The 19,442-nt window shown below is 44.7% G+C and overlaps 1 protein-coding gene across 1 annotated transcript in view; it reads right to left on the bottom strand.

Moving 5' to 3' along the window:
- The window catches only part of LOC114064392 (putative homeodomain transcription factor 1), a 33,477-nt gene extending 16,030 nt beyond the window's left edge, over positions 1 to 17,447 (bottom strand). The window contains 6 exon segments of the mRNA XM_027897390.1: positions 5,369 to 5,477; positions 6,342 to 6,509; positions 7,296 to 7,438; positions 7,887 to 8,024; positions 13,452 to 14,122; positions 17,312 to 17,447. Of these exon segments, the coding sequence (XP_027753191.1) occupies positions 5,369 to 5,477; positions 6,342 to 6,509; positions 7,296 to 7,438; positions 7,887 to 8,024; positions 13,452 to 14,122; positions 17,312 to 17,432 (1,350 nt within the window). The 5' untranslated portion in view covers positions 17,433 to 17,447.
- Between the last annotated feature and the right edge of the window lie 1,995 nt (positions 17,448 to 19,442).

Here is a 19,442-nt window from a genome sequence, read left to right as displayed (position 1 = left end):
TTTTTTTTTTTTCTATGCATTCCGCCGGGACTATTTTACAAAGAAATAGCTTAACAAGTTTGACACTGGGTGGATACAGTCAGCTACCGACGGCGCGGGGGGGCCGCACACGCGCCCAGGGCAATAAATACAACTAAGGCCGCACAAAGCAAACAGTCGTCCAGGCAATTGTACACGTCCTCTGCAGGCAGAGACCTCGGATAAATTAAAACCACAGGAAAAAAAAAAATAATAAAATCGTAGCTGCCAATCAAATCAAATGAAGTCACCAAACAGCAATACAGGAGTATCTTTACATGTTGCACAGAGAAATTGGGGGAGTTGGGGAGGGAAAGGGGGGGTTGTGTGAATGCTCGGAGCGCCGTGGACGCTGCTCAGAGCGCGGGTCACATCCCTGGGCAGCACAAGAAGGTCCAGAACAGGCTCTGGGGGAGAACAATCAATCCTTCTCCTCCTCTCCCACCCCCACAGAGCTGCCAAGGCTCAGCACTCCTGGGAACTGCAGCTCCAGAGTTTATCTGGATTCAGACCGATGAAAGCTCTGACACACTCTACCTCGTCCAGGGGGACTGAAGTGTAACCTGCCAGAGCACAGCAGAGCCCTTTGTCTGGATCTACACCTGTGAGAAACATTCCTTGTAAATCCCCTGGAACACCCCGTGGGTGTCCCCCCCTTCCTGGAAGGGAACACATCAGGTGTCTGCACAACATGACTTGCAGCTTGGTTACAGGAGAGAGAAACCAAAGCCAGCTGGCCTTTCAGCTTTAAATTGCACTTGCAATCCCTTTCTAGCACTGCCTTTAACCCCATAACGTTTTAGGTCCCATCACTTTTAAATAAAGGAGGGCTCAAGCTCAGTTCTGTGTCTCAGAGCTGATCCCTCCACAGACAGAGCAGTGAGGCAGTGCCAGTTGTCTCCAGCATAAAGCAGGAGCATTTTCTACCCATCACCTGACACATATCACAGAGCAGACCCTCATAAATGAAAATCCAGGATTTACAGTAACAGACCAGCACATTCATATTTAGGAACTGTATCTATCTGGGTTCCACTGAGAACCAGAGAATCGAAAGGGTTTGGAAGGGACCTCAAAGCTCATCTTGTTCCACCCCCTGCCATGAGCAGGGACACCTCCCACTAGCCCAGGTTGCTCCAACCTGGCCTTGGACACTTCCAGGGTTGGGGCATTCCCAACTTCCCTGGGCAACTTGTGCCACTGTCTCACCACTCTCACAGAGAAGTCTTTTTCCTAATAACTAACCTGAACTTCCCCTTTCAGTTTGTCCCTGTTCTTCCTTGTCCTGTCACTCCAGTTCCTGATGAAAAGCCCCTCTTTGTTTTCCCCGTGGGTCCCTTCAGATCCTGGAAGGTGCTGTGAGGTCTCCTTGCTCCTTTCTCTTCTCCAGGCTGAGCAGCCCCAACTTTCTCAGCCTTAGAACAACGCTTGATTATCTCACTGAGGAGGCTGCTTCAAGAAATCTGAGAGAAATTCAAATAGCAGCTATTTAAATATGAGATATTCTGAAATATTTACCTGGCCCTACCCAGAGATTTGTTCTGCTCAAACAGTACTGAACCCGTTTCTTCATCTCTAAGCAGCTGCAGCTCACTAAAATCCGTGTTCTACAGCTCTTGCTCTGGAAAACATTTGCACCAGTGCCATCAGGGTCTTGTTGTGACTCTGCTCTGCTGTTTTCAGTGCAATGGCTGCACAGGGATCAGCTTCCCAAGCAATCCCTGTTGTACTTTACATCCAGAGGTGAGGTTGAAAGTCTGTCAGTCTGGTTAAAGCACAACAGAGGTGATCATGGATTTAGTAAGAGGTTCTCAAGCAGTCCCTCTCTCCCTGAATCTTCCAAACACGCATCAGCAACATTCAGATCGTCCAAAGATACCTTTTTTAACATGCATTTTAATCTGACATCAGGCTTTAGGTTAGTAACTGAGCAGAGCACAGAGAGCAGGATGCCACTGGTCAAGTCCCTCCATCCCAGAGGAAGTCAGAGCATTTTCCAGGTATTTCAGGCTGTTCTCACAGATTTCACTAAAGCTACAGTTTGGAAAGTAACGTGAGCCACTCTGGTCTTAACTCATTCCTTTGAAAACATGCAACTAGGATTTACAGCGGGTTTCCAAATGGATTCCCTCTTCACTCTGCTTCAATTTCCCCAATAAAAGAGACAAGTGGGTCAACTGGGGCTCAATCTGTTTATTCTGCCTTTGAAGTTAAGCTTGGTGGTCTCTGCAGGTTTGTCAGTTCCTGAGTGATCAGTGCTGGCTGCCAGGGAAGGGCCACCTCAGGATGTGGCTGCACTGCCAGGGCCGAGGAGCAGCACAGGAAGAGTGGAATGGGCACTTGGAAGACTCGCAGAACTCGGTCAAAAGGAAAGAACAACCCTCGGGAAATACGAACCTCTGAATGTGAAGGATGAACTGAAACCACTATTGCCTGTGAGGAATTTTACTTTGCACAACCCTTAAAGCTATGAAATTCCTCTCAACATAAAAAGTGGAAAAAAACCCACCAGAGAAGTGACGGCTCGTCTCGGAACCGCGCTGAGTCACCTAGAATTTCTGCTAAGATTAAATTACACCCCTGCATGAATCACATTTACTTCTCATCATAAAAAGCTTTCCATTCTAACACCTTATTTACACAGATTACTAAACGAGTCACTACCACTTCAATCTGTAAATTAGTTTTAAATTGAAATATTTCCTAGTCCTCATTTTTTGTACCGAAGACAATACATACATACACATAAGGAGTAATACAGGTTCTAACTAATCACTGCAGTATCTTCTGAGAATTATTTCTCTATCAGTTTAAAATAGTGACCTCTACACTGAGGTGCTAATATGTATATAAAAGCCTACACAAACAATATTGCACAAAGTAAGATTTATAATAGAGTAACATATTTTAGAGACCCTTATAAAGAGAAGAGTAATAATTGATATTAAAAAGATGCATCCAGAACTAACACAGCATCTTTGCTTTTGTCTAGTCTAACAGTGTTTTTCAAATCTTTCCTACCCCAGTGAGGATTAGAACAAATAAAGTTATCTGGCGACAGCTTAAGTTGCACCAAAACCCAACTTGTACTCTAAATGTGGGGGAGGGGGGAGGGAGAGGGAAAAGGGACAGGACTTTTTCCTTTTGATGACTGGAAAGGGCAGTAATAAATGGGGTGAGTGAAAGTCAAATACAGATTACACGTTAAAACATCCAGAAATATTGAAAGATTGTTTAAAAACAATTGTTGATAGCTGACACTCTACACATGGAGCACGTGCCACTGATTTTTCCACAGTAACTGGGTGCCCAGGAGCTACACATGGAAAAAGCAGTCCAATGCCATAATACTTTTTATTTGTGAAATACTAATACAGAACTTACACAGTAAGGCTGTTCCTTATTTCTAGGAAGTCAGGTATCAACTCAATGCTTATTATATTAAGTGCATCAGTACAAGGGAAAGTGTGGATCCATTGGACACGTTACGACCCGATCAGAACAAGCTGCCAAGTTGGTTAAGTATTTTAAAGCCTTAAAGTGCTCAAAGATAGCAGTTTCCTCCACAAGACTACCAAGAGGTTCTCTAATTTTGACACTAGTATTTAAAACCACGTTCAGGGAAGATGTAGTTTGGAAGCAAAAACCCTCACACCGAACAACATAAGCAGTGCTATGAGAAGTGTTAGGTCAGTAAGTCATTGCATTTCAACAGGATCAGACGCTTCAGTTCACTTTACAGATCACCCTTGTAGGAACTGTGAGAAACATCAATTTCTATAGCTTGTATATAAACCAACATGTCAAGAACAGACATACCAAAAACTCCACAAATCGTCAAAAGTGCTGTGCTTTCTCTATTTTTTCTTTTTTCTTTTTTTTTTTTTTAAACTTTTTTAAAAGCTATTAACATGGAGATGGGGAAGTCACTTTGCAAGTCTTCTAAAAAAGCATCACTTTCTGGTGAAGATTAAAGTAAAAGTAGGGAAATAACACTGACCAATGGAGTTCAACCATTTCATGTTCCTGGAGGAATTTCAATCTGACTTTGAGAAGATATTCAACATCTCTTTTACTTAAACAGAAAGAAGTGGTAGACCACTGTTACAGGTTGTACTAAGGGGTTAAAATACAACTTGAATTTTGCATAATCTGTGTAAAAAAGATATGCTTGACATTTTGGAATGTCACCTTTCTTTATAGAATTATAGGCAAGATTTCTCCAATAAAACATAAGCCAGTTATAAAACTATAACTTCACATCAAAATTTTAAAAAGTTGTTAAAAAAACATTTGATTATATACATATCACACAGAAGAGCCTGCATGATCCTGTGGATTGTGTTGCTGATCAGACTCTACTTTAAAACCTGGAAGGGGCTGGGCCACCTGATCTGGTTGCACAAGTCCTGATATTGAAGAAACAGAGGAGGAGAGCACCCCTGGGGTAAGCTGAACTTCTACACCTGGGTCTTCAGACTCTATTTTTACACTCACACCTTGGGGTTCGCCTTCTGCCTCTGTCTTTCCAGGGATATTACTGTTGAGGCTTGAATTGCTGTCTGCATTTGGAGAATTCTCCCCCACCACGGGGTGATACTGTTTAAGTCTGATGTGCCAGGCTAAGCTGCAGACTGCTGACACTGTTTTGAACTGATGAATGACATTTCTAGGGATGAAGTAGATGTCATTGTCACACAACTGAATCCTAGCATAGCGAATGCCTTCCCGTCTCATTTGGTTTAGTTTGGCTTCGTCCACCCATTGAACACACTGGGAGAAGGAGAGATGGGAAAGTTAGTGGTAGACTCTTCAAACAGTTCAAGTATTCTCCTATTTTCAACTTAATTCATGTCTAAATCAGAGTGGTTCTGTTTCATGGGTAAAAGTTCAAATTTAACTGAGGACTGGATGTTTCAAACAATTTAGCCAATGTGCACATCTTGGGAGAGGAGAATGAAGTGAAGAGGATTCTCTGGTTACAGTTGAAAACAGCAGGTGTGACATGAGCTGCATTGTTTGGGCTGACAGGACTGAGTTGAGATGTCTCCACCTCTTAAGACAACATCAGACATCAGAAAAAGCAGGAACAGGCACACATGACTTCTTAATCAACAGATTATTTCTACAGCACATACTGTGACTCACAGCATAAATCCCAGCTTGGGGGAAAGGAAAAGGTCCCTTCCAACTGAACTGTTCTATCCTGAAACATGAGGAAATCGCCCCAGAGAGTGAGAACTGAGGGCCACTGGGATACAAAAGGGCTGGCTGTGGAGAGAACCTGAGATCTGCCAGAAATTACTCCCAAAACACTACGAATGAGCTGTCCCGAGGGAAGACCCGATACCTGTGACACTGGAGGTTCATGTAGGTCCAGCTGAAGTCTCTGCACAACATCAGTGAAGTCTTCAGCGTGAAAACAAACCACATCTTTGGTTATACGAGGCTGGTCACTCCTGGAAAAGGTGCAGAAAGTTTCACTGAGCCAACAGCCTTCCTCAGTTCTGCACTATGCAGAGGCTCATCACTTCTCAATGCATGTATTTTGAACAAGAGGTATAATTCACAGATTTCTCCTTTTTCCCCCATTTCTTTCTTGCTGCCTTCACACCAGAAGTGATGTTTTCAGGGACAATCTACCAAAATGATCAAGAAATAGGTTTGAAATGCCACTACCAAAGTTCTCTTGAGTTCTAGGAACCACAGTTTGCCTCAGTTCTTCATTTTATATTTGGACAGAATAATTCTGCTTTAAAGGAAAAATGTAAAATAACAAAAGTAACTCTGCAGCTGAAGCAATGAGGACCTGGATTTTATTCAGCAGTCATGAACCAGAGTGAAGAAAGCCCTGGCACCTTTTATTCATACAAAAATCTAATGATATTGCTCATGATGCAATCCAATTCCCACTGTAATTTCTAGCAATTACAGTGATGCAAGTCTAGTTTCGCTGCAAGGTCACCAGCGATATCCTGGGTACATGACCTGAGAAGGCACTGCAGCTGTGAAATTAATTACCCTGAGTTCTTAGATTACTGTTACAGAAGCTAGAATTAATATACCTGCTCAGGAAATGAACTATCAGGGATGATGGTCCAGGCATGGTATTTTAAGGTTTTTACATATCTCTAAAATAGTCTGCAATCTTTTAATGCTTCAAGAGGGGAAAACAGCAGGTATACAGCTTGTGGTTTTCAGCACTAGGCAGCTCTTATCTTACTAGATAAAATCAGATTTCTGATTGGAGTTGTTTTCCAAGGAATTTTTTTTTTTTTTTTTAAAGAGAAGATGCAGAAGAGCTGCATTCCAGCAGCACTTACCATTCCCCAAACTGCACAGCCTTCAGGACCCCGACAGCAGCCGTGCTCTGCCAGTCAAAGCCCTGCCCCACGTGGTCAGCGTGGGCTCTCGTCCTGTCCTCAAACAGCACCTCGCGGGGCTCGCTGGTCCGAGGTAGGTACTGCAGGTTCTTTATCTCGTTCATTGACCTGTAATGGCATGAAAACACACAGTGAAAGTGTTTCAGACTACTCAGAAATAAATATTTGCGTTAAAGTAATCTGAAGGCTTCAAAAGAATGAAGTGCTTCCCTCTGATTTCTTCTCGGTTTTGTTCCCACCTTTTGCTGAATAAAAACAAAGTACAATTCAGGTTATGAGATCAAACAAATCCAATCACTCATGCTGGAAGAATTCCTCCAGGAATTTAATGGTGTGTAAAATAGAGCTATCTTAATAGAACCTCAACTTCAGTTATTTGGGAGTATGTCAAAAAATCCTCCCGGAAATGACAATTAAAATATGCTTCCAAGTCTCCTAAAATTTGTTCTTTTTCTGAGAAACATGTAAGTACACCCCAATATTTCCTGAGCAGGCAGACAGTACTACAAGTGCTTTAGCACTAACATTAAAATGCAGCACGAGCACTGTAAGGATCTCTGCTGATGCAGAGCTGCCCTCACCACAGAAATAAGATGAATAAAATAAGCCTCCTGAAGGAGAATGAAAGAGGTTTTTAATCTTAAGAAAGCACTGATCTAGGACATAAAAGCGGTGAAAGAAGATAACCATCACAAGAAACGTTTGTTTTATCAGCTGAGCCAACTTGAAACAAAAGTGAAAGTGAAGCTTAAATCCGAATTAGTCATCTGCAGAACCAGTTACACATCAAGTACTCCTGCTTTTGTCCTCAAGTACTTTGCTTTTGTTCTCCAATCTAACACAGGCACTACTGCAATGGTTCTCCTCTCTCAGGGGAGGCAAACCAAGCCTTACCGGCGCCGTTTGAAGGGCGATTTTGGCATGTCAGCTGTGGGGATCATCTGCTCTCCTGGTCTCACCCACATGATGGGCCCGTCATCGCTCTGGGACCTGCACTGAAGTCTGAGACTGGAAAGAGTCCCCCAGGGCAGAGTCATCTAAAGAGACAGGAGAAACAAAACAACCCACAAAACACACATAACACAAAACACTGGGTGAGATAGAAAAATTAAATGGTGCCTTTGGTAAAACTGGTTCAAATTTGCTGTCAAAAGAATTGCAGAGAAACTAAATAAGTTCGAGAGGTAAAATATATTCTGGCCTAACTTTATCAAATTCAGTTTTCAGGGAAGGACTATTCAGTTTTCAGAAGACTATGTAGTGCATATACATGATAAACTATATTTTTTTAATTATCCACACAATTGTAGCTACCTCATTCCATACCTCTCAACTGGGCACAGGGAAGAATGAACCTCAGCAGCTCCAAATAAGCACATCAATAAAGAAAACACCTTATGGTTTCTAATTACTTTGAACTATATGAAACCTAGTAATTGCCTAAACATCTACCGTGCTCTGAACAGACCACAAGTCGCTGCTTACTCTGAGAAATGGAGATTCTTCCAACATATCTAGAAATTCTGGGAAGTAGTCCCCCACTTCTTCATCCACCGCTCCGACCAGGCTGATCTGCCGCATGGGTCCCGCTCTGTAGGTGCCACAGCAGTACGTCCGATTGACCTGCGAGCCCAGAGAGGAGACAACACCACGGCTTTAGTGCTGCTACACGAGAGTCAAACTGACTGTCACAACACACCAGGCCGCAGCTGGACTCCTCTGCCTCTATTTCAGCAGCTGTGCCTTTGGGAATACGCACGGGGATTGTTTGGAACACGTGCCCACAGGGCATCCCAAGAGAAACAGCTCCCGCCTGAGCTCCTGACAGGAAATCCTTCTGTTTGAATAACAGCAAGTGAGTATTTGACTAATTCAGGAACAATTCAACACTTCCAGGCTGACTTGAGAAAACAACCACACAAGGTTTCCTTGTGACTCAGTCTTTCACCAGCAAGCTTCAACTCTCCACTAGTGTGCAGGTGATTGTTGTTTCTACATTTCAAACTGGATGCCCCTGGAATATGCATATTCTTCATTCCAGTATCGTCCCAAAGATCCTTCCCCTGGCACTGTCACGAAAAATCTCAGTGTCCCTCATGCAGTGGCCCTGGTAATGTTGTTATTATGTACACACAAAACTGGACAAGAAACTGAGGAAACAAGAGGTTTAGCCAGAAACTCAGTGCTCACGAGCAACAACTTCAGGATAACCATCAGCAGTAGAACCTTCTGTCAGTGCTGTGGCCAGACACTTAAATCTCACAGCCCTTGGACATCCTCTGGAGCACAGACTGTCCCACTTTCCAAGGGCACTTGGACATTTTTCTTACCAATTTCCTGTTCCTGGAGGAGAACCCCTGGCAGGACTCCAGTGTTCTCCAGCCTCCTCCTATGGACTGCAGCTGTAAATGCCATATGGCCACAGAGCAGGTTCGATGCAGATACCACAGGTATTTGATGTTACAGAGCAGAAATGCTGCCACAATTAGTCTGTTTTGCACACTCAGTTGTGTTTGAGCCCTGGCCTTCCCTCTGTGTCTGAGTGTTTCCAGTAGGGAAAAGCTCCAGCTGCTCTCCATGGCTGAGAGGTGGGACAGGGACAGAGCATTACTGCTAAATTGGCAATTTTAGTCATGTTCAGAATGTGTGATGCCTTTTATAACTAACTCCATTTACAGATACGTGGATGCAGCAGCTTAGTTTGAAGTCTAGTTTCAGTTTTGCATGTTTAGTCAACAAACCAGATGTCATTAAATTACTCCATGAGGCTGCTAAAGGTAAATTAGGAGAGACTAATTAGGGAAAAATAGAGTTACTGCTGCAATTTTATTCTCTACAGCAGCCATAGATATTTAGCTGCTTAATTATAGAAGTTTAGCTCACTCTACTCGCTGAATGCAGTTCAGAGCAGGAGCACTGGAACACCACAGCAATATTCCAGTTCTGGGCCCCTACAGGGGAACTAAGGACTGAAATGTTCTGGTCCTTAAGTCAGCAAAGTTTAACTGCCTGGCACTATTTGTGTAAGTGGAGACAGACCACTTCCAGATGAGATCTGCTCTCCTGAAACCACCTGCTGAGAGTCACTAGTATTTCACAGGTGTTTGTCACAAGATAAAAAGAATTATGATTCCACATGCAGTTTTTCCTTGCAGTGTTTTCAAAGGAAATGAAAAACTTGAAGCTTTAAGTGTGGAGGGTTTTTTCAATGCCCTGGAACACAATGGAAAAAAAACCAAAACAACCAAACAGAAGAATTCAAGAGTTATAAAGGGGACAGTAGAAATACTTTAGGGAAATATTGGATTTCAATGTTTTGGTAATTTTTAACAGAAATGAAATAGATACACTTGAGAATTAAAACCAGAATTACTGTTGTGTAAGGACCACGGGGCCCAGTAAGACCCCTGTGCCCTTTCAAATGCCACACTGCCCTGTGTACCCCCTGCTGACAGTGAGTTACAGGCATGGTTAAAATTAGCTCTTCAGTGCTCAGGGGGACATTTTCCTGCAGCTGCACGATGTGCCTCTCAGTGCTCCCCACACTTGGGTGAGAACAGGAACAGACAGCACCAGCATTTCCTGTCCCAGGCACAGAGCTGGTATTTATTTGCATGTCCCTGAGCCACCCCAGCCCCTGCCCTGCCTCTCCAAGGGTTAAGTGAGCAGCAAAAACCCCAAAGGGTGAGAAGAGGACACGCAGATGAAGCATCAGCTGGAGACAAATGAGGTTAAGTCTCAGAAGTTTCTCTCCAGTTGCAAGGAAAGCACGACTGAGTTGACAGTGCCAATATTTCAACGTGCCAAGTCAGCTATAAAACCAACCACACAAACACTCGGCTACAGGGAAGAAAGCAGGAGCACAAGGGGGTTACAACTGACAACAGAGGGACAGGGCAGTGACACACCAGCACAGCAAGGGTGACATGTCTGACTCCAACGTGACAAACTGCAGCCAGACCACTGGGCATGGCTTATGCGGCTCTGGTGACAAGCCAAGTGAAGTCTGCAGTGCACATGCACGATTTCTCCCCTTCACACTTTGGTAGCTTCTGCTAAAAAAAGAGATTGCCATTCCAGAATAAGAGAAGTTCTCGTGGGGGAGACAACCAAGCTGTGATGTGGTTCATTAACCAAAGCTGTCAGGAACAGAGGAACCTTTTCTGACAGCAGGAGTAGGAAAACTTCCCCAATTATCACCTGTTGGCTGCTTCTCCCTCCTTCTTCCCAGAAGGAACAACAGCTTATGCAAAACCTACTTCCCCAGCTCTTTCCTGGCCTGTTCCCAGAATCCCCACTCCTCTGTGACAGTCTAACTCTCCCTTGGATCAGAGGGAGAATTCAACAGGCAGCTGATCTGTTTTTTCTTGGGGGGGGGGGGGGGAAGTAGAAGTGTTTTTTTTAAGTCTAAATATATTCCAATTCACTGAGTGGAACTAGAAGCAGTTGTACTGAAGCAAGTGATAAGGAAAATGAGAGCTCATTCTAGCTGCACTGCTAAGGGCTTCCAAATTAAATTGTGCCCTTATGTGAAGAAAGCTTACAAATTACTGCTCAGTGATTTGAGTCTTGAAAGCTCGTGAACAGCTCCAAACTAAAGCTTTGCTCCAGTACTGAAGTAGTAGAACCAATGGTGGCCAATGCAAGCAAAAAATCCAGAGCACATTTAAGCTTAATTATTTTAAGATACTGAAGACAAACATTTATGCTCCAAACACACACTGGAGTGCTTGTTATGAACACACTGCCCTGAGAACAAAGGAATTCCCCTGGCAAGGCAGTTAATTATCACCAGACTTTTATCAGTTCTTCCTGATTAAAGTCCTTATTTTGAACTGGAGACACTTCCTACAAAAATTCAGTTTCTCTGAAAAAGTACACAAAACAGCTCAATGTTGTGTAAGCCAAAGGTCACATTAACTTGCAATTTACAGATCAAATCTTCATTTCTCGACACTGAGTCCCCAGGACTCAATGCTCAAAATCCCCTCACCACAGCAAACAAGCTCATGCACAGAGAAGGAACCCAGAATGAAGGTAACTTCGTTATCTCCAATTAAAAACACCCAGTGTTACAGCACACAACAGTGTAAGATGCTCAATCTGCAAAAGCAGAACCACAAAGCGCTCCTGTACTGGACAGTTCTCACACAGAAAGGTCAGAAGTGACCCCTGGCCAGTCTGTTGGTTCCTCAGTGGTGCTGCCAAGGAGCAGCAGCACAAGGGGCAGGCTGATTGATCCTCCCCTGGCTCTCTCAGGCAGGGCACTGGGCCCTTCTCCATCTCAAGATGAGCCAGCCTGCAAAACGTGGGTGAACCCACCAGCAATCAAAATGCTTCCTTAAACTTCACCACCCTGTGTATTCCCTGCAGAGCCCCTTTCCAGCTGCCTGTGACAGCTCCTGTGCTGTGTGCCCAGAGTGATCTGCAATAACACACTTCAGCCAGAGAGGATTAACCAGGTCATGCTGGAGCTGGGTTTAGAGAAGTGGTTTAGGCCAACCGAACCTTATGTCATGACTCAATCTTAATCAAGTTTAGACAGTACTTAAAATAGAATTAATTGAAGTAGCAGCGCAGATTATAACCCAACAAAGCCTCTTATTTATTACCATACATTCCTCACGTGTATTTATAGCACCAGGATTCGTGTTCACAGGACATTCACCCAGGAAAAACGCAATTGTTAAATATCCCAGTGGCTCTGTTAAGCCATTTTAGGGGTCACCACACGCCCTCCAGTTAGAATGAAATTATGACACCAAGTAACACAGACATATCACTAATCCTGAAGACTTCAAAGCCCAACCAACAGGTTTCACATCTGCAGCACTCAGGTATGTACAGTGCCCATAACAGAGATTGTTTTTTGGGGTACTCTGCACTCTGACAGCTCTGTCAGCACCAAGAGTTAATTTAACCAGCCTCCTGTTTCTTGGTCCAAGTGCAGCAGCAGCTATCACTGTCAAACAAATTCATAAGCCAAGTATCAGAATTATTCATTTAATGGTATTCAAAGACTCCACAGTGACCACGCAGTAACTTTCTGTAAAGCAGGAATTGCTTTTCCAATGCAGATCTTGCTTATAAGCATTTGGTAAGCCCTGGAGAGAGCCAAACAGCCCATTCACAAGCATTAACATTTCAAAATCTGTTGCTAAAGGTCTGTTCCAATAGTAGTGAAGTGCACTCCACTAAAGAGTTTCAGATTTATCCTTCCAACAGGTCAACCAGTCAATGTAATTAATATCTTGAATAACGACTTTAAGAGTACTCAGCAGTTTGAATCTGTTCTCAGATTAAACAGAAAAAAGCTTTATTCCATCTAAAATAAATTTATCTAAAATCTAATCTTGCTGTATGTTCATAGATATTTCTGAGTTTGGTCACAAGACTAAAATCCAATGGGTTTTCACATGGGAATCTTAAATTAGCTTAGTTTTTACTGTTGCATCCATTTAAGTTACATGGAGACACAGTTTCAGAATCTAAGCTAGTTTAGGGAAAGTATGGAAAGCAGGGTAATACATAAAATGAAATTAAAAAGATACTCTACCCACTTCCAAGTTAGGAAGTCTAAACACCCAACATCAGCTGCTGATAGAATGAAGATGTTTAAAAAAAATCGTGAATGATATACTGAAACCTGAAAAGTAATGTCATTGCAAAAAAAAACCAAAAAAAAATCCACCCAGATCTATTAAATAATAATAATAAAAAAAAGTGTTAGCATTTGCAGTCTTTGCAACTCTCGATACAGACTTGGCTGTTGTTTTGAACAATCTCAGTGTTTTCCCACGTTTAGAAGAAAGGGATGATCAGTGCAGATCTTTCCTCAGGTCACAGATAGCAGTGTCTGAGGTGTGAATCATCAGCTACCGGGGAGCTTTTAAGCAGGAACAGGAATAAACAGCACAGTCCCAACATCTTTTTCATCTGCTTAGAACATGAATTTGCGACTCATGTACTTTAAGCCATCCCTGCTCTGGATTAATGAGATTAATCAAATCTAGGTGCTGTGCAACTTTCATGCCTTTAAACAGTTCTTACCTGAGAATGAAAATTTGAAATTGTTGTTGTTTCAATGTCCTTCTTGCCCAAAATTTCCATTTTCACTGGAGTGTTCGGAAAGTTAAAAGCAAAGTAATCCAGGAAGTCTGGTAAATAAGCAGCTGCTCCGTGTACTATGGCTAAGGCATAGTAAGCTGCATTTTTATCATTTTCACTGAATGACAACGCAAGAAACTCTTCTGCAAACCTCTCCATCTCCACTGGAGACAAAAATGAGAGTTCATCCATGTAGGCATGCAGGACCAGAGCACCTCCGTTGGACTGGTGTTCCTCGTGAATGAAGTTACTAAACTTAGTGCCAGTTTTCAGGAAGCTGCTGCGAACAGAGTGCTCCTGGTGCGTCACAAACGGTGTTTGTACTCCCTGGGGTATCCGATACTCCTGCATCCCCAAATTCAGTCTGCACAGCTGCTCATCCTTCAGGTACCTGAAGGATTCCTTGTTCATTTCCAAGCTGTCACACTGTCCTTGAGACAGGGCCTCTTTGTCGATGCGAGTGAGCCCAGCGCACACGGTCTGCACTTCCTTGTTGTACATCTTCAGGCGTTTCCCCCTCACATCTTCCCGGTGTTTCTTTTTCTTTTTCTTCTTTATCTTCTTCGTAATAAGACTGTCAGCTCGCTGGGTTTTGCCATTTTCGTCTGGAGTTTCTGGCAGCGACAATAAAGAGAAGATTAGAGTTCTGCAGCTGCAGCACATTCACCCCAAAAGAATTCAGCCCCCTCACTTGAAGCAACCTATTCCCAGGGAGTATGACCAGTAGTAATACCCTGACTTTTGACTTAATTAGACAACCAAAAACGCAGTAGTTCTAGTACTACATAGATAAAGACTCAGGCTTAATATTTTAGAAATATTTCCATTTTTAACAGGTTTATTAGAATGCCTTTAAAAGGCGTCTGTGTTTCAGAACATCTATAATTAAGTGCATTAATAACTTCTGACATTTAGGGCAGGGGAAGAGGACAAACAAGTGTGTGTAACATTTAGACATCAAGACTTTCATTACAGAGCACTTCCCTGATTTTGGACACCTGATATAGAAGCAAAACAGCGCAGCTGAAGAGGTACAAACCTTCCTGACATTTAGAGGTAAAAATACTTAAATCTTAGACTGTTGATGTTCTGCATTAAAGGACCCCGATCATCACACCCACAGCTTCAGCTATGGTCTGCTAGTCTTATGGTTAACTACCCAGTTAATGCAGAGAGAGAAATTAAGAGGCTGGTTTGGGGTTTTCTTTAAGGTTAATCACCCTGGAAAAGCCTGAGAGGTAAAATGTAAAGAAGTAGCTCTGTTAGAGAAAATGTAATAGTTTAAGCCGCTTATCTTTCAAGAATAAAAACTAATTCAAATGACATTTAGCAAGTGACAGAAGTAGTTAGAAAACCTGATGCTCCAGCTGCTAAAAACTCAATTGCCAAGACAAGATTTTAATGTGCCTGAATCAAAGAACTATTTCATCCAACAATGCCCATAAATCTCTGTGTTACCAGGACAGCCACGGGGGATCAGAACAACCTGCTGCTGAGGGCAACACCTGACCAGAAGGTGCAGTAGCTAAAGTTTCAGTTTTGCCCTCACCACAGGCCTTTGTGCTACCAAAACTCCCTTTCCTGGGCTGCAAATTGGTATCCTCCTCTTGTTACACTTGAAGTTACAAGGAAAAAACATGTTACTGCTGCTCTATAAGTGTGTCCTCATAAATACCCACAGCTCCAAGTTCTCTAGGGCAGCCCCAGTGATTAACCAGATCATTACTGGTTTGGTCCCCAGAGCTCATCACTGACCTTCCCAACAGCCTGGTGTAACAGCAGAATTACTCATGGAGAAAAGAAAGAGTCGATTGCTTAACACTCACTCCATACAATAGTCTTAGGACCTGAAATACAAGTTTTCACAGTGCTGCTGTAGCCTTCACAAACAGCAAAGGCCCTGATTTCTTCCTGTTCCAGCCAGGGAAACCAGGAAGAGCAGGGTGGTATCACTTGTTTTGGGAAGCCAACCAGAATGGTTCTTGGAATAAAGGTTTTCTGCAAGACTGGGAATTGAAGTGCACGAGCTCGTTTAACACCGAGCTCTCGAGTACAGGCACTGCTTCACTCACTGCAGAGAGCACACAAATCACACACAGGATCTTTGTTCTGCTGGGACCAGAGATTCCAAGCTGGAACTAAACAATAATTTTATGCCACTGAGCTGTTGGTAATATTTCCCTGTAGGTGCTTCTAAGAATTTTTGGTTGTAAAAGGTATCTTATTTTAAGCATTTCTGATTTTGGATACCGCTTAAAAACCTGACACATGTGGTAGTTTTAATTCAGAGTATCTGCCTGCTTGAAGCTGTTCCCTAATAGCAGACAGACACTGAGGAATCTTTGCATTTGGGAGCTTCCAGTGGTTTATTTTCAGGATAAAAGCTGCCCTGGCTGCTGCTGGATCCACTGAACACAGCAGAGTCCCACTACTACACTGAAAAGCACTGTATTAAGTGAAGCTAACACTGACATTATGGGCAACAATGCCTGACAATCTTAAGGGAAATATAGTTTTAATTATTCCTTCAAATAAACAGAAAGCCTGCAGTACCTCAAATATGAAAAAAGCTACGGCCAGGTCACTAAACTGTGAGCTCAGCAGCGAGGCCAAGTGACAGCAGAGACAATAACTGAGCTACTCCAAAATGATTAGACATAACTGAACACACCAGCACCACAATTAAACAGCAAAAACAGGGGGGATGTTCACTGGCACCTGGGGCCACTGATAAGCACAGCATAGTCAGTGTAATAGGTAGTTTAATTAGGTTATACATCAAAATAAAAACTGATAGTCAGGGACAGAAATCCAGCCCCTTCCTGAAAACCACAACATGTGCAGCTGAGGGCAAGCAGTGAAGGGCTTCAGATTAGCAAACAGCTTTCCTCTGCAAGTCAGGAATTTTGATGCTCATTTTCACACTGTTTAAGCCCTCATTAAAAGAGACCTTATTTAATTCTGGGTTAGAACTGACACAGTGACACTCCAGCCTACAAGGACACACTGCTTCAAACTCTGGCCTGATAAATATTGATAACACTGCAGAAGTTTACAATCCAGTAGCTTCTACAGTCATTATCCAAGTACAGTGGAGCAGAAGCATTAACAAGCAGAGAAAAGTCTGTCCTAGTAATAGTTTTGACCACTCTTAAGACAGTCCTATCCAGAATTTACACTACAGACCTGTAAGCATGTGCATCCTTGGTTTCTTTGGCACAGAACCTTCACATACTCTCCAAAAGCATAATTCACAACACAGTATTTTTATTACAGCAGCTTTTGCAGTTACTTTTTATCTACGTTGCTCTCACCAAGAGGCTTTTACTACGACAAATTTGCTAGCAGAACCAGAAGAGTCATTCTGTGCTGTTAAAACAAACAAGAAACACACCCACCACGCACTAAAATCCAGATAAATTTTGGCCTTTCTATTAGAGATATCACAGTTTTGTTAGGGTTAGAAGGGACCTCGGAGATCTTCCAGACCAAGGCAGGGTCACCTGGAGCAGGTGAGACAGGAACTCATCCAGGTGGGTCTGGAATGTCTCCAGAGAGGGAGACTCCACACCCTCCCTGGGCAGCTGTTCCAGTGCTCTGACATCCTCAGCGTAATGAAGTTCTTCCTCACGTTGAGGCAGAACTTGTTGTCTTTTAATTTATGGCCATTGCTCCTCGTCCTGTCACTAAAAAGACTGTGGCACCATCCCCTGACACCCCTGGGAGATATTTGTAGGGGTTGATGGGATCCCCTCTTACTGAGGCTAATAAATAATAATAAAATAAAAACCCCAGCAGACTATCAGCTCTAGCACACGTTACTGGAAGCACGGAGGGCACAACGCTTCACTCCCGCAGCCGTTGCTGCTGCACCTGCCATGAGGGCGACCCTGACAGCACCATCCCCGGTAGCCCCGGGACCATCCCCGCGCCCCGTCCCGCGGGGCAGCCCCGCCGTGCCCGCCACGACACCGCCGGACACGGCCCGCGGGGCGCTCCCTCTGCCCTCGCACCTCCACAGGTGGAGCTCCGGGCGCTGCCTCCCCGTGCAGGCGGCCCCGGCCCGGCCCGGCCCGGCCCGCCGCGGGGAACCCCCCGCGCCCCGCCCGGCGCTCTCACCTCGCTGGCTGGGCCGCCCCGCCGCGCCGTCCGCGGGGCTGCCGCGCCTCGCCTTGTGCGCGGCGGGCTCGCCGTGGTGCCGGTGGTGGTGGCGGCGCTCGGCGGGCGGCGGGAGGCTGAGCGGGGAGAACGTGAAGAGCCCCGCGGCGGGCAGGGCGGGCGGGGGCAGCGGCTCCGCCGGGCCGGGCCCGGCCAGCAGCGCCGCGCTCGGGCGGGCCCGCTTGGCGGCGGAAGGCTCCCCCGGGGCGGCCCGCCGGCGGCGGGGCCCGCGGGGCCGGGCGGGCCGGTCGGCTGAGGGCGGTGGCGGCGGCTCCTCCGCGGCCCGCGGCACCGCGGCGACCTGCGCGGCCATTTCAGGGGCTCCCTCACACACATTTAAATGGCCCGAGCGCCGGGGCGCCGCCGCGCACGCGCGGCCCGCGGGGCACCCTGGGACCAGTAGTTCGTTACCGGCGGGGGGGGGAGCGCGGGGAGGGGGGTCACGTGAGCCCGGGGCGGGGCGGGGCGGGGCGGCTCGCGCGGGAAAGCGCTGAGGGAGCGCTGGAAGGAGGGGGGGTAAAGCGGGGGATAAAGTTTATTTTAACGGTGTTTCTCGCCCGTTGCGGCGTTAAATCCGTTAAAACGGCGGCCGCCGTTAATGGTAGGGGGCGGGAGGGAAGGCTGGCGGAGCTTTGAGAGCGAGGGAGGACATCCCTGCCCGGGAATGAAATCGGTGAATGGCAGAACTGCAGATTCCCAGAGTGGTTCGCGTTGGAAGGGACATCAAATCTCGTCTCTTTCCGACCCCCTGCCATGGGAAGAGACACTTTCCACTAAAGCAGTTTCTGCTGTTGAGGAAATCCATGAAAAATGAAAAATAAGGCAGTGCTGACTATTCCTCCAGCAAAAGTAGCTTTAAGTCAGCTCGAGTTTTCTACTCCAGCAGTGGTCAGCACATTCCTCTTGGCCGAATTCCACATATCCCAAGTTTGTTTCTGTCTTTACAGGAAAACAATCCTATAAAAACAGTTTCCAGCATCTTTATCCCTCCCCGCTGAGGATATAAACAGCAGCGGAATCTGGTGAGGAATCTCATCGACCCAGTTCCCGCCTGAAATTCTGTGGTGGAGACTCAAATCCTTTAAAAAAGGATTGTGGTTTTTTTAGAAAATAAAAATAATATTTTGCTTGCTGTGGTTGGTGTTTTGGGATTTTTTTTTTTTCAGGATCAATTACACTTGTGTAATTTATATGGGATCAATCAGTAGTCTTATTGACCCAAATCCAGACAAATTCTCTGAGGTGCTCAGATGAAAAAAAAAAAGAAGAAGAAAAGAAATAAAAAAAGCTTAAATTATTTCTGAAATCTAGGATGCTAATACCCTTTTAGTCCACATTATGTAAACATTTAAGTGTCTTTGGTTACAGTAGACCTACAATGTGATATTAAAGAGATGCTGTGCCTGCACCAATCGGGGTCTTGATCCACTTCACTCTGCTCCGTTGGCCTTCCGGATCATTCCACTGGGTCTTCACTGGGTCCTATCCCCAGTTTACACTCAAATCCATCATTTTGAAGTGATCCCATTCCAAAACCCAACAAAAACATGTCCCTCCTTAGGATAAAATATCTATTCCCAGGTTTACTTTCCATCCTGTTGTAAATTAACTGAAAGCTGCTGGTCCTTTTTATGACTCTTCTTTACTTTAAATCTTCAGCTGAAGAGTGTGCAAGTAGTGCCTGAGCTGCCAGTACCTGTGCGACAACTTCTGATGTGTTTATTTTCTTGGAAACCTCACTGGGATGAGCATTCCAGGTGCATCAGGAGGACTTCA

This window comes from Empidonax traillii, unplaced genomic scaffold (genome assembly GCF_003031625.1).
Source record: "Empidonax traillii isolate 1590-97213 ecotype Southwest subspecies unplaced genomic scaffold, ASM303162v1 scaffold541:size654180, whole genome shotgun sequence".
Lineage (NCBI taxonomy): Eukaryota > Metazoa > Chordata > Aves > Passeriformes > Tyrannidae > Empidonax > Empidonax traillii.
This window is presented reverse-complemented; position numbering and strand designations above follow the sequence as displayed.